The sequence below is a fragment of the Tympanuchus pallidicinctus genome, unplaced genomic scaffold (assembly GCF_026119805.1).
Source record: "Tympanuchus pallidicinctus isolate F22 unplaced genomic scaffold, pur_lepc_1.0 scaffold16, whole genome shotgun sequence".
In the NCBI taxonomy this organism is placed as follows: Eukaryota; Metazoa; Chordata; class Aves; order Galliformes; family Phasianidae; genus Tympanuchus; species Tympanuchus pallidicinctus.
The window spans coordinates 14,131,615-14,147,622 of NW_026294679.1; the positions used below are offsets into that span (position 1 = coordinate 14,131,615).

General features: G+C 34.5%; 1 protein-coding gene across 2 annotated transcripts in view; it reads right to left on the bottom strand.

Annotated features, from left to right (window-relative positions):
* Positions 1-673: 673 nt before the first annotated feature.
* Positions 674-16,008, bottom strand: part of DNTT (DNA nucleotidylexotransferase) — a 100,423-nt gene continuing 85,088 nt past the window's right edge. For both annotated transcript variants that reach the window (XM_052677459.1, XM_052677458.1), the window contains one exon: positions 674-8,993. In XM_052677459.1, the coding sequence (XP_052533419.1) occupies positions 8,907-8,993 (87 nt within the window). In that variant the 3' untranslated portion in view covers positions 674-8,906. The remainder of the gene's footprint in view (positions 8,994-16,008) is intronic.

The window sequence follows — 16,008 nt, forward strand, 5'->3', positions numbered from 1 at the left end:
TAGAGAAGAGACCAGAAAAACCTCTCAACACTGAAGTTTTGTTTTTCAAATGAGGTACAGAATAAATCACGCATTCCAAGAAAGATTCACAGAAAGAAAAACTTTAAGCTGGGACTACTAAGACACGTGTCTCAGTTATGTCCCAGATAATGGACTAAACACAGATATTCTTGGTAGAATGCTGGTAGAACTGGTAAAACCATACATAGCAAGTGTTTGGACTATGCACAGATCCCTTTCAATACCATGAATGCAATTTACTAAATATAATTTTTACAACATAGCAATGTTTGGAAGCAATACAGAGTTTTCAAGAACTATTTGCTTCATACACTTCTTTTTTAAAGAGGCTTATTTTTGCAAAGGTTTTTCATCATGCGTTTGGACAGCCACTTCCACTGCAGGTGACTAAACCTGCTGCCTGACAAGTACTGACACACATAGATCTGTGAGACACTTCAACTGCCATCCTTAAGGACAAACGTACCCCTCCTATAAAGAATACATACAATAAAGGAGTATCAAAGACATCAACAGCAATACAAAGAACAGTGGGGTGATGAGATTGCTCCAAGCAAATAGCTTAGTTCCTTCCCCTTCCCCCCCCCCCCCCCCCCAGCAGTCTTTCACTGATATCCGTACCCTGAAAATGAACGTGAATGTGCTGAAAAACTGAAGAAAAGAAACAGTGACATGCAAGGACGACACTGGAGTAAAAAGCTTAAGAGCTGCATGAAAGCAATGGGGAGATTGACTTTGAAAGTCTCAGAAGTGTTCTTGCGGAGAATAATTACAGAAGCCCAGATCTCCTTGAGCGAGATTTTCATTCTTTAGTACTATTCAACAGAGTAACACCAGCATTGTGCATAGCACAGAATGGATTTTATTGCCCGGCTGAATCAACATTTACAGATTAATACGTTTAAATAAGCAGAACCAGAAAATCATTACTAGCATAAGCATTATAGTTTGAGTTGTGTAGCAACAAAGTTATGATAGTTATATAGATAGATATGAAGTTTTTCTCACAATGTGAAAAACTTTAATCTGAAACAAAAACCCAGTCATTTTTATGAGTTTTCTGCCTTTTAAAATAGATGTTAAAATATGCATTTCTGCTCATTTAACAATTACATCTCTCTGCACTTTCCACAAGATGACAAGGAGTAAACAGAAGGGTGTCACAGACACTCCTGAAATGCTGTGGGTGCCACTCTATTCTAAAAGATATAAGCACAGAATGGTCACTTTCCCCAATACTTTCACCTCTGTCTTATCTGTCATTCAGTAGCAAATGAATAAACTTCATCTAAGCACTCAAAATCAATTGAAGAAATGAATGTGAGTATTCTAAATGGAGTAAAAGTAAAAGATGAAAAGCTTTAAATGTTCTAGACTGGCATGGCCCATTTTATCCCTAAACTGCTGTCATTTTCCATAAACATCATGTGTGTTTTTATATAAGGCATAGTTACATTCATGTGTTGATGCTATTTATCGTTATTAAAAATACAACTATCTTGTTATTATTGATAGAGAAGAAAATAAATGTCAAAATCATGATTTTCATTGTATAAACCAGAAAAGGTTACCAATTCCAACAATATCACAAACTGCAGCATCATCACCGTGATAAAAACTCAAGCAGAGAAACTCCCACTGCAGAGACACACATTCTTCCATGCCCATACTATATCAAAGCAACCCATAACTGCAGATGATGATTACAGCAGTCTGTCTGTAGCTGATTTAGCAAAAGCCATCTGGATGAGAGACAGCACAGTAATTTCCTCCATCATTTCAAAAATACTTTCAGCTAGCTTTTCCACTTTTCAACATAAGAAAATAGTTGAATGTCTCTAACACAATATATTGTAAATGTCCAATTTATTTATTCCATACAGCAGCTGAACATATTACATATCACATAAGCTCCACAGTTAACATTTGCCAACAGATGTTTTTTTTTCCTGGAGCAGATGGTATGCTGAGCGCACTGTGACATAACTCACATTTGCATTATCAGTCATGAATGTTACTGCTTTCCATAAACTGAGTTTTCCTGTTTTGCTGAGATATTTTTAATATTCATAGCATTGATACCTGAGAAGACTCTGGTGGCAAAAAGGAGGTCCCACCATATTTTACATGACAGTATTCTTACTCATTTTGTAAAACTGTACCTATAGAAACTTATATTGTTTTCTCTTGACAAATTCAAATGTATTTTTAACATAACTTACTTCGTAATATAAACACTCTTCAAGTTCTCTTGTTACAATAAAAATAAACAACAATACTATTTGCTTTTTTTAGAACGAATACTAAGATTATAGAATCTGGATTATTTTGAAAAATATTCCCTTTCCCCACTTATGGAATAATTACCTGTAATAATGATTTGTCACAACTAGCCCACAGCTAGTTTATCACACTGTGAAGTTCAATGCAATTTTTCTTAAACTCCATTAATATGGTTTTATTTACTTCATCTCTCAAGAGGGCATCAATTATTGTTTTACAGATATTTCAAACTTACCTTAAAATTTGCATATTGTAAGCAACAACTACAATTGCCTTTGACTAGTTTTCAGGCCATCCAAGAAAGTCATTAGTTACAATCTGGCAGTAAAGAAGGAATATCTTACCCCTTTCCAAGGGACAGGGCCTGCTAAAAAAAAAAACTCCAAAGGAGACAATCTCCAAGCATAGATACTTCCCCTTTTGTTGCCAGCCCTTAAATGAGGTTAGGGAGGGGTGGACCCTAGGTTCATTTCTTCCAGTTACACAATGAATTGCTCACACCTGTGCTCCAAGGACTGGCCAAGCCCTTTCACCAGGTGCTCAATCACTGGTTCATAACATGACCTAGTGGTTCCCATACAATACATCAACGTCTGATTTTGCAGGATTTAGTCTGTACCTATGTTATTGCACAAGAGGAAAGATTGCTTCTATTGGCATTTACCATTGAGGTTCTGTTGATTTTTCAGGGGATGGAACCATTGCAATATTATCACTGACAACTCTAATTATTATTCTTACCTATTCTCTCTTAAATTCAAAGAATGCTTATTCTGGTTTTTTTCTATTTGTGATTCTTGATTTATTAATAATTTTGTATGTTCATGAAACCAGTTCAGATGTTTTTGGGTTACAATTTTTTACTTATTTGTGGATTTTAGGCCTTAAATTATAATCATTTATCATCTCGTCAGGATTGTCATAGCAGCCATCTGTCAGAAAACTCTTAGTGAGGCAGCCCACTCACCTACACTTTCATTTTCACTTGGTTACTTATGAAAGACTTTCACTGTGTACACACATATACCAGAGTAGCTTCATTTTTAATACACTTGTTTAATTAAGCTCCAGTTATTTTCTATTTTTTGACAGAAATTTGCTCATGATGTTCTATTCCACACTTTCTGGTTTTATACAATAAAAGAAAACATTGGGATCCTGTAGGCAAGTAGGCAGGTAAATAAAGGCAGTGTTATTCCCTTTCAGTAAGGGATAGAAGGAGAGCACTTCAGTAGTTGCAAGTGAAGTTCTTCAGATATATGTCCTGCTAGTTGGATCTCACTGAAGTTGGATCTAACTGAGTCTAAGACAGAATGAGAGAAAAAAGTCAGTATTCCCTCTGTAAGACTGACATTTTGTGCACTTAAAGTACTGGTATATGGATTATTTTTTAGTATTGGTATCATGAAAGATTCAAACAGTATCATTCACCATTTGTGAAGAGGCCTCAAGCAGTTACAGCCATGCAACTAGACCATTTCCAGAAAAAAACACTTCTCACTCACACACCAACACAAAAGTAATATCTAGCACCGTTAACTCACTTAAATTATAGAGAAAAGGGTCAAAAAGCATTTAAGTGTATATGTTACAGTATGGTTGTGTTTAAACCATAGAAAATCAATTTAATTGCTCCCTCTCTGAAAGCATTCAAGGCCAGGCTGGATGGGGCTTTGAGCAACCTGATCTAGGGAGAGGGGTCCCTGCCTATAGCAAGGGGTTGGAACAAGATGATCTTAAAGGTCCCTTTCAACCCAAACCGTTCTATGACTCTGTTTAAATTAAGGATCTCTAGAATCTGAAAATCCTAGCTACACTGCCCAATGTTGTTTTTGTGTCTCAGAAGAATACAAAAAAATATAGTATTTCCTAGCCATTGCATAGTGAAGTGTGGGGTTCACAGGGCCATATGGTCTTTCACACCATCCTTAAGCCACCAAAATTGATCACCTTTAAGATTTGTATAATCAGCAGTATTTTCTAACTGCAGAAACACTCCTACCTAGTTAGACAACTGCTTAAAGTTATCAAGACCCATTTTGGAAGTTATATAAACTCCTCTGACTCTCTACCCTGCTGTGAAGGCAATTTCAAGACTTTATTGATAGCTGGAAATGTACAAAGATTATGATTTTATCTACAAAGTGCTGGGATAACGTTTTTATTATTTGCCACTTTTTTTCCAGATGTTGCAACCACCAATTTCAGGAATATAATCTACTCTTCTCCTGGCAGAGACATCTCCTATCCCATAGAAGTGGAGACTTTCCTTGTTATTTTCTGTTATGTGGTAATGCATAGTTTCCTGAATAGAAAAATACATTGAAGCTGACAGAAAACATATAGCAATTTGTATATAGAATGTCTACATACAGCTATAAATACATGTAATTACTTCTGCTCAAAAGGCTTTTTTATTTAGTAGAAATGCTATGAGACTGCTTTTGCCTTAAAACTTCAAAACTAATGAGAAAGGAATTGGAAAACTCAGTCATTTCCAAAAATCCCTTTGAACTGATTTTGAAAAGGACAGAACACAGAAGGTAACAGAATACATAGCAGTGTAGCAGTGTTGTTTTTTCTTTCTGCATAGTAACAAAGAGACTAGAATCTAATGCTCCCAATAATAAAAATTTTAAAAACAGCTTGTTTTTCAAACGATCATGTTTACTTATTAGTAAGTAAACTAAAGTCTTAGCACTGACCTAAAACAAAACTTCTCAAAGTCAATTGCCAGCTGCAAATCAGCTGATCAGCAAGGTTACGTAACATCAACCCACAGTGCCTGGGATATGTAGTTCAGTTGTCCTCACAATTCAAATCATATTGCTTGTCTGTATTATCAGTAGCATTTGAGAGTACTGTTTGGATGCATTAGGTCAAAAAACAAAGTTAGATTTTATAGGTTATATATATTAAACATGTATTAAGAAGCATCTTTACTATTGATTCCAACAGCTCCACCACACCGTAGGGAGATTTTCCTCTCATGGTTCTGATCTTTTCAGCTGATAAGATTTTATTTCCTCTAAGCTGTTCCTTCTCAGTTCTCCAACACGACTTCTAACTTTTCCAACATAGCCTAAGGTGACTAGCGCTATCAACCATTGAAATCACAATAGGCCTGAGACTGGTCAAATCAATTTAACTGTTGCAAGAAACACCATGTTATCACTTAGAATTCATTTACTAAAAAGACAGAAGTTCATACTTTTTGCATTTCCTTATCACTCTATTTTACTTCTGCAGAGAGGAAATGTACATGCATATACACTGGTTTCTTTTCTCAAATGATAGGATCTGAAAAACAGTATCCAAGGAAGTTTAGATTGAAGATTTAACAAGAACTGCTTCATAGATAGAGTGGAGCGCTGAAACAGGCTGCTTGGGGAAGTGTTGGAATCTATGTCCCTGGAGGTATTTAAGAGATGTGCAGACATGGCACTCAGGAACATAGTACAGTGACAGGACAAAACAGATCAGGTTAGTGGTTGGACATGGTGACCTTGAAGTTATTTTCCAAACTGAATAATCCTACGTTCCCACTGAGTCTTAAAATTTTCTTATTCTCATGTATAATTATCACAAGCTACATCTACTGTGTCTCTTTCTCTACCATTATATGCTCAAAGAATTTGGCTAGTGCTATCAGAGATGATAATAACTGAGGTAGCAGCTTCTTCAGTGGAGATGCTCATAGCAGCACCTAATAGTCAGACCATCTGGTGATCTAACCTGACCGTCAGTTTAATCCAGCATCTCAATAAAGAGCACCATCATTTTTGATAATTTTTCCAGGTAACAACCACATTTTTCTTAACCCTGTCAAATATAGTATAAAGGAAGCTCACAGAAACTGAGGGAAATAAAAGAATAATGTGATATGCTGCTTTCTTCCAATCTTGAAGCACCTGACAGAATTTATGTTTGGTATCTTCTCTCCTATAGGTAGCATAATTATAAGTGATGCGTAGGCAGACAGGATGTGAGTTATGAATTTCAAATGTTTCTTTACATGGAAATCAGAATGTTTCATATTTCCTCTGTGCCACGAAGTATGCAGAGACAGCACAACTGGAATGTGTAATTTCTGATAAATGTTGGTCAAGTAAAACGTATATTTAGATAAGGTACTATAGCTTTTGTTCTTTTCCACTAGGACTGGAAAATCTCATTGCTACTCAAGTGTCAGCATCCTGATGCAAAACACACAGAAGGTGCCTCATACATCACCATGTTAATGCAGGAAGTGATGCCAGTGCTTTCTAGTTAGAGCAATTTAGAAAGTGACATTGTATTTTCAGCTCAGCTAGCAAAACTACACTTTAAAATGATGATTTTATTGGCACTGGCAAGAATAAAATTCCATGCTGTTACTACAGTTTTCTACTTCTCTGATTTAGGTTTACAGTGCAGACTTTTAAAAAATTAATTCCTCAGTTGAATGAAACCTGTAAACAGCATACTTTTTCTAGATGTCATATAATTATCCGGGGAAAAAAAATAGTCTTCACTACATTTCTACTAATGACATAATATTTGTTTTAAATTACAGAATTTAAATTCATTGCACCATAAAATTAGGATTATCACAAATTGTGGAATGGATTCATAGCATATCATGAATTTCTGGCAGTAAGCCTGATAGTACCATTCCCATTTGTCTTTTGTTTCTTGTTTGCTCAAGTTTAGGAATTGTCCTCCCGACCTGTAAGCCAGATCGTTGTGTTCAGTGAATACTACAAGATTCGCATAGAAAAAAAAAATTGATCCTTTGTTAAGAAACAGTTTTCAATTTACTACAATTTACCTCTGGAGCAGATCTTACAACATTTTACCCTAACGAATACCTGTATTAAATTAAAGGAGAGTATATTTCATTAGTACACTAGTGGAGATGGAAAGTGGGATATATAAACTGAATGCTAAAAGAACTGAACATCAAATAAATGGAATTTTATAACCAGTGATGTAAGTGTGCTTAGTTGTGAATCCAGACAGTATAATGAATGAATTCATTTCACAGAAATACAACTACCACCCATTTTAAATACCAGAAATGTGTTTGCATTTAAAACTGTAAATAGGAACTTTTGTTAACACTTGTACTATACCGACTATCATATCAACAAAGCATCCTTTGGAAAAGCAGCTTCTTAGAAGTGTCTATTTAACCAGCAATAACCTTGCACTTGCACTTTAAGTCATTCATCTTGTGGTTAAGCAATATATTTTTAAGTCTTGGCATATTTTATGCATGTGTTGAACCTTGACATCTATGTTGCCATGGAATATTGCCATCATTTGAATATGAGACATCATTACTGTCAGTAATGATAGTTGTGAATGGCCTCATCACTGCCATTCTGACCCTAGCATGAAATCAACCTTAGCAGAAGAAAAAAGTTCAGCCTGTTCAGAAAGAAAATTTTTGACCAGTCATTGTGTTCTCAATTGTCTTTATTCTACAAATGACAAACAAATGGTCAGTAACTAGCTTCTAAAGCACTAAATGCCCTCTTTGATGAAAGGATGAACGTATTTTAAATTCTCCATTGTTATTGCAGTCACAGGAGCCTCTGGGAACTTTCTAAAACAAAAATATTTCAGAGGATTACGTTCATCAGAAAAGAGCTCTCACATCCAAAATGAATTTCTGGTTTAAAACAAAATAAAACAAAAAACCCCCCCACTATTTTAGAACAGCCAATTGCCAAATATCTCAGGTAAACTTCTCATACCAATGCATATGTAGCTACTAAGAAATAATTAATTTTCAGCTACATAAATTGAGCATAAAAAAAATTCAAAGCTTTCACCCTACAGCAGCCACCAGTCTGACTGTTAAACAGTTGTTTTTATGTAGGTTGTGATTCCCAGTTAAGGACAATCACCTGAATCTTCTTTAGTCAAAATTAGTTCTACAAATGTATAGTATTTTTCCTCACAACTGAAGATTGCTACTGAGTAAACTGACTTTCATTCCATAATCCTGTCCAGCATAATATTTTTTAAATCTGAATTCTCAACTTGATTACAATTTTTGTAGAGTTCTGACCCAGTTAAATAAATACTACAGCTGAGGCTCACTTGGCTGAGACTGCCAGATTAAATCAGGTCTTTAAACTTTATAACCTTTATATAGGTCTATATACTAGAGATTTTGTGTACAGATGCAGCAAAATACTTAAAAATTCAGCTAACTTTAAACATCTACTTCAGTAATTTTTGGATTCAGTTGAAATGTTTTGTATTATTTAAGTACTGCCATAGCTGACAGAATTTTAACAATCATGCATTATTTACAGGAATTTTAAATTCCTATTACAAGCAAAAATCTCATCAGTAAGAAGTTTTCTCCTGGAAGGAAAAACAAAAAACAAAAACACACACACACACAACATCATCAAAGATTTAAACTGAAAAGACTGGAAAAGATTCTGAAGAACTCAAATTTTCTTTTCTAGGAACATCAACATGTATAAGGGCTTCTAAAAAATATTTTTCTTAAATTTTAGTTGTCACGGAGATACATCTACCAGACTGAAGACAGTTAGAAGAATCACTGCTGTCAACTGATGAATGTACATTGTCAAATCATTTTAAGCATTCCTTTCCCATGGTTCAACATAATCCAAGCCAAGATGTGCAAAGATTTCTTCCTCACTTCCAGCTTTGAGAAAGACTCTCTGTGAAAGAATTTTTAAAAAGGAAGTCAATAAGTGTGTTAGAAAGAAATTTCAATTGATGTTTTTACTATTTAAAAGGAGATAATTTTTGACAGTTTGACCCACTGTATACTCCACAGAATACATTCTCTTCATCAGTGTGCTCAAGGCTGACCTTGAAGCGTGAAAGCAAGTTAGAAAATAATTCTAACGCTACTTGATGCTTTCAGTTCTAATGACTTGTTTACAACACTTTGTTTTGATTGCTTTTTCAAGTCTCTGTGTGTTAGAACTCAAATAAAACCTACATTTCTCTTCAACTAGTGTCAATAACTTGACTTTCTTAATAATAAAATCATCAGCGTTTTATAAATTAACATAGTAATATTCTCTATAAATCTATTCAAGATGATTCAAAGGTTACACTAATTATGTATTTCTAAACATTACAGTTGTCAAAGCTTTCCAAATTTCTATTACTTACAGAAGCTTATCTGAAAACAAGACGATATAAAAATCCCATCTGTTAAAGCAGCTGAAAATACAAGATCAACAACTGCAACTGAGGTTTTAAATGCACTTTCTTAATGAATATTTTAGAGTAGAAATCAATTTTTCCACATCTGCTATTTTGATATCACAGAAGAATATTTTTGCACAAAAGCCATCCAAAAACCCTACCTTCATTATGAAAACCAGTGTAATAAAATACATAACTTCTTAATGCTTTTATCTTATGTCTTAAGTATTCTTTTTATCACTGACCTACAGTAGTAACTACAAAAACAAACAAACAAACAAAACCTGTAATGTAGATGAATATTCAAACTGGAAACCTCACTGTTTGGAGGATATTGAAAGCAAGAGTAAGTTAATTATTATTGAAAAAAATACTTAATATTTCAGCAGTTCCTGAATCATTTTGAGTTAAACCTCATTGGCTTCAGCTCTAAAACACCTCCAACTTCTGTGCATTGAAAACTTCAGGTTTAAGTTTTCACAATCTAAATTCTAAATTTAATTTCTACTGTGAAACAGATGAAGCTGAATGGAAAACTACATACTACTGAATCCTTCTTAGTTAGCAAAATCTGATTATAGTGGTTTAGTGATCTGTGCCAGCACATACAAGGCTCTGATTCTGCCATTCCAGAATTTCCAACAAGCAAAGTAGGTAATTTGAGAGCAGCTGTGGCTGATATTCTCTCGAATCCATCCAAAGTTATGAATTCATTTCTTTTTCTTATCAAGTAGTTTCTACTCAGTGAAGTAAAAAGGAACATCTTCATTATTTTATTTTGAGAGAGTTCATCTTCAATTAGACAAAAAAAACTTAATAGGCAAATATTTAAAGTTAATGGTAATTATGGCAAATAAGTATTCTTTCAGTGCTATTAATAAAAAATGTACAATTAATATCAGCAACTTTTAAAACTGCATCAGTTTCTGTACTATCCCATATAAATGAGTAGTAAGCAACTTTCACAAAAGGTGCCTCATCATAATCAGAAGCCACTTGTTTATGCCATTAAGTCTCTGGTATTCATATTATTCATATTGCACAGGTTTGCACTTGCAGAACTGTCATGTATTAATTACACTTTACTGCACAACCAAACTAAAACCACTGAAAAAAATATTTCCTATTGAGGTCAGTGGAAATTCTACTAAGTTTTACTACAGATACACTAACTTGGGGCAGTAAAAGTTTCCATAAGGATTAAATTTGCTTTAAGAGTGCAACGAAAGAGTACTTAGCAAGGAATATGAAATCATTTTCCTGTAATTAATACTAACTATAAAAGAACTTTTTCATATTCAAGTACACCTTATGATAAATATGAGGGAAAAATTTGGCCCATGGCTTCAGGATGTTTTGCATTCTTAATCAAATCAGGACAAATATTTTTGATTTTACATGTGTGAAGTAAAAACAGACTCCCGCACTCTAAGGCATATAATCTGCCAGCATGAAAATCTCAGCAAATGAATATGCAGGCTCTAGAACCCACAATGATATAACATCACTGGAACATGAAATGTTGAAAAATAAATCACATATCCATAATGCTAGACAGTTCAAAATTGTGTCTGTAATAGCTAATATTGTTCATAAAGCATAGACAAATATTGTGTGCTTCTTTTGTTTTTCTAGAAAGTTCAAATGCCAGGTTCCAGAATAAAAGGAACCTACAAAAAAAAACAAAACAAAAAAAAAAAACAAAACCAATGATTAGCTGAATATCAATCCCTTTTCATCTGGAGAGTACTGTAAAAAATGGTAGGAGAGAACAGAACAACAACAAAACAACAGAAACAATGAAGAAAAGAAAGTAGGAAGAAGGAAGAAAAAGGAAAGAAGAAAAAAAAAAAAAGGAAAAAATATTGGAAACTCTCATCCAAGTAACAATATCAAAGATATTTCTTCCCTAGAGAGTGTCTTGGAAAGAAGGACAGGATGTTAGAGATGTTAAGAGATTTCTGTTGTTGTTTGTTTGTTTGGTAAGTGATTGTTATGGAAAAGAGGACAATCCATAATTTAAATTAATGAAAATACATAAAGCAGGAATAAAGATGTTACACTTGTAGTCAGATATTACAAATAATGTCTAATAGCAGGTCTTCGTATTGCTGGGATCCCAAATTATATCCCATTTCCTTTGTTCTACCACTTTATGTTTCTGCAAGCAAAAGTCATTTCATTTGCTTGACAGGACAAATTTCTAATACAAATTATCTGATGCTGAATACCATTTTCAGTAGCTACAAGCCATGTTTTTAAATGGATCTCTAGTTGATGTCTGTCAACTGCTTTAGCAGTATTAGTGATATTAAGGTTAATCATAACTTACTATTTCACCTCTTTGTCAATCTATGCACAGCTTATACAGCAATGCAAATTTGAGTGGTGCATTCAGTACATTTCTTTCCTTTTTCTTTTGCTCAAGAGAAGTAACTAAGGAACTGCTTTCACACTTGTGATTTTTTTGCAGCTTCCTACTAGTATTCAACAGACCAAAGACATTCCCAATCAACATCAATCAATCTCAAAAAAAACAGTGTTCTGGTACAGCTGTATCATTCTACTCTTATTCCATTTAATTTATTCTGTTATTTCAAATTATGTGAATATTGTGGTTGCAAACATGATTATTAATTACACCTAATGTAGAACTGCCATCCAAACATTTTCTAATGTGAACTGCTACCTCTTCATTTTAATTTTAGCACTAATAATCAATGCTACTTTTGATTAAAAGGCACAAAGTGAGCACTATTTGGCAATTTCCTAACTAGCACTGCCAAAGTTCAAATAGATCTTATACTACCGCTATCATTTGGTTTCATCTCGCATACAACTGAGACAATAAAACAAAACTATTAGTCAATCAAGTAGAATTCTAGACTAGCATATGCCAGCATATTCCCTTTGGGGGCTAAACACCAATTTGATTGATTTTGTATATACATTATTTAAATAATAAAAACAAATTGAAAGCATCTCAAGCCTCCTTCTCTCTTCCAAATACAGACTATCTCCATCTGTCTAACTTAATTCTTGTGTAGCTTAGCAAAGGTGGCTTGATCCTAAACACCAAAATAGGAAAATTTAATTTAAAATATCATCAGCAATTTGTACAGTAAAAAAGTTATTCCAAAAACCCAGAAATTAATGGAAATTCCTGTGAAGAAATTCTAGATTTTTATGAGAAACACAGAGTACCTTGCTATTATTGCAGCATTTTCACCACAGGATATGCACTGTTCTAGTTTATTAAGCAATCTGTACTTTCACTCAGTCTGGCTAAATTAGGCTGTTGAAATGAAGCTATATGGCATAGTCGCCCAGCCCACACACTGCTCTACTGTGGCCATCCATCTTCTTTGGCACTGTTTGATTAGGAAGGAGAAATACTACAATGATCGCAATACTGCACTGAACACTGAGCAAAGTAATGTATTACTGAAGTTGCTTGATCAGGAGACGTAGAAGTTGCTGCTCTGCCAGCGACTGCTCTCCCAGCTTTGTGCACACTCCTGAAACCAGAAACTACTCATGCTCTGCATCAGTTTCAGCTCACCTTTCTTGAAAAGCATCTCAGCAGATTACCAATAGCTTTGTATCCTACTATTTCTTGCTAAAAATCTTGGTAATAGTAGCATACTGCACAGCACCAAATTGAGTAAATTATTATAATTAATACTATGAACAACCCTCAGCCTGTTACTGTTGAATTTTCTTGCAGTTTTCCCAATCTCAGGATGAATATAGAAAGTTAGTTTGAACACAGGTACCTCAATGTAGAAAGCCAGTAAAGAAATATAACAGATGAAATAATAATTAACGCTTCTAAACTAGCAGAGTCTGCTGGAAAGCGAAGTACTTCAGGTTGACATGCAGTCAGCATGTAACATGTGAAAGACTCAGTCCTGAAGATAAGACACATGGTGGAAATTTTATTTACTCATTCCCTTAAGCCTTCATCTTTGGTATTAGCTGAGAAACTTAGCTATGACGTTTCTTAGTTCTTTACTGGTCTGACTCTACTTTCTACATTATTTGCACATTTGTTCTTGAATAAGTCATAGCAAAACTATGCACTTTCGAAAACCAAATAATTTTTTTCCTATGCCCTATTTTCCCTGCTCTTTTCACTGTGCTGACTTTTTTTTGCTGAACAGCTGCAATTCAGAAAGAATGCAGTCATACTCTACTGGATTTCACTATCCTTTGGAAAACCAAGACATTGTGTAAGAAGCAAATCTCCTTCTTTTGCAAAAGACCCTTAGGGGCAATCATCATTAAAGACTGTCTATGCTTCTGACATAATGTTTAATGAAAGAAAATGTGGAGATGGGGATGAAGGAGTGAGAGGGCTGGAAGATTGCCAAAAATATATTGTTAACAAATTACAAACAAATTGCAAAACTGATGCAACATTGCTTCTAGGCAAGTATTTGGGGAATGTCATTCACATACACATTTATTCTGACCTTTTCTTTGTTTCCTGGTAATATTGCATGTTATAAAAGAGCAAACTCTTAAATAGAGCAGTTAGTGATTTTCTCATTTAAATATAGTCTGGTCTCACTAAATTCATGTGGTGTCTGGCATATGACATCTGCCTACCTCAGTATAAGTACTTTAATATTTGCTTTCCAATCTAAAAATTATTAAAATGGAGATAGGAGGGCAGTGTGACAATTTTTACCCCAGTAAAGATTCCAATATGCAGAATGATAAATACCAAGCAGACTAAACTCCCACTGTTTTACAATTCTGGAAATGTTATAGTGGCAGTACGCATGACAGTGATAAATTAACAGTGGAAAAGAAGAGGATAGACTGTCATTTGCAGAGTTGGAACTTAATTGTTCACTGTGCTTGTACAAAGTCCATTCTAAAAATACTTTTTGTGCATAAAGTCTATTGTAGATGAACAACAGCAACAGCACTTGCTTAATCAACTACAGAAGAATATATATCATGCAGCTTATGTTTATCTTACACATTTGTCACATCTGTGCTGGGTTCATCTTCACTTGAAATAAGTAATACCAAGTCAGGTAAAGTTTTGGTTTTTTTTTTAATAATTATTTGAGACTAACGGAAAGATGATTTTAGCTATGCTGGTTACAACATCTTTCAAGTGTGAAACCACTTCTCTAGATATTAACGTCCGCTGTATTTAGTTGAACAATACAGTCTTAATATCAGAGACCTGCAACTTATAGAATGTGATAAGATAGCTTACTAGATAAAAAGATCCAACCTATTAAAAATTGCTCACACTTCCTTTTTTTCCATGATTCTTCTTGCTCAAATGTCATTTTAGCATTTTGTAGCCTGTAATAAAAATTTTTATATCTGTGAATGAGTGTATCTGCCATGCGTGCATAAAGCAGTGCTGCTATTTGAATGATTAAATGGTTCTTACGTTGAATAAATCCTTATTCTAATTAAAAAAAAAAAAAAAAAAAAAAGAAGTAGTTGAGAATGTCAACACTGAAGAACATCTAGGGCATTGTCATTCTGCTAAACAACTCTAACTGCCCATCCACGGTAGTCTTTGTGCTGTGTCAGGAGAGCTACAACAGCCGATTCACAAGTCATTATTTCTAAAGAGGAAATACATTGCACAGTTTGTTCCATGACTTGACAAATCAAGATTTTCAATGGAAACTTCTTTGAATGACCACAGTGACATGACTTTCTGGTTAAGTAAACCTACATATTTCCTACAGGATTGTTCTTTTCCTGCTGAAGCACACAAACTTGGAGACAAACTTTAGTTTCTATCTTCCCATCAGACAAAGGCCTCAAATGCCCCAAGCCACATGCTAAGAAATTGACATATATCTCTGCCAAATGCTCATCTGACAGCAAATGAGAGGAAATAAAGGCTGGATTGTGAGAAGTTAATCAGATATATAAAATGAGCTTACAGGAAAAAATCGTGAAGGTAGAAACATACCTATCTATCAAACAACTAATTGAAAGAGACCCATAACGATCATCAAGTCCAACTCCTGGCTCCACAAAGACCATCCAAAAGACCCAGAAGGCTAGTAAAATGCAAAAATAAAAACAAAAATAGCAAAGTGGAGAAGAATGTTACTGAATTATTTACTTGACACAACTACCTATTGCGCCACTTGTACTAAAGCTAGCACCAACAAGCTGATGAGCTTCTACAGTTTGGTTATACAGAGTTGGAGTACAACACATGCAAGAAGTCAAAGAGGTAAAACTAAAGAAAGGAGTGAAAAACATAGCTCAGGGGAATTTTGATTCTCACATTGGAATTTTATTTCAGACATTTTGGAATTGCTTATTTTCAGGCAGATGCAAATGAGACTAAAATCTCTAATCTCACTGACTCCAAGTTTTTCCTTCAAACAAATGTATAGAACACAAGAAATTTCCTCCACCAGCCAGCTAAGAAGCATGACTGAAAGGGCACCTAGAACTGAAAGTAATGGAAAGAGAAGGTAGGGAGAAAAACAATAGTCTTGAGAAAGTTCTTTCCTTTGG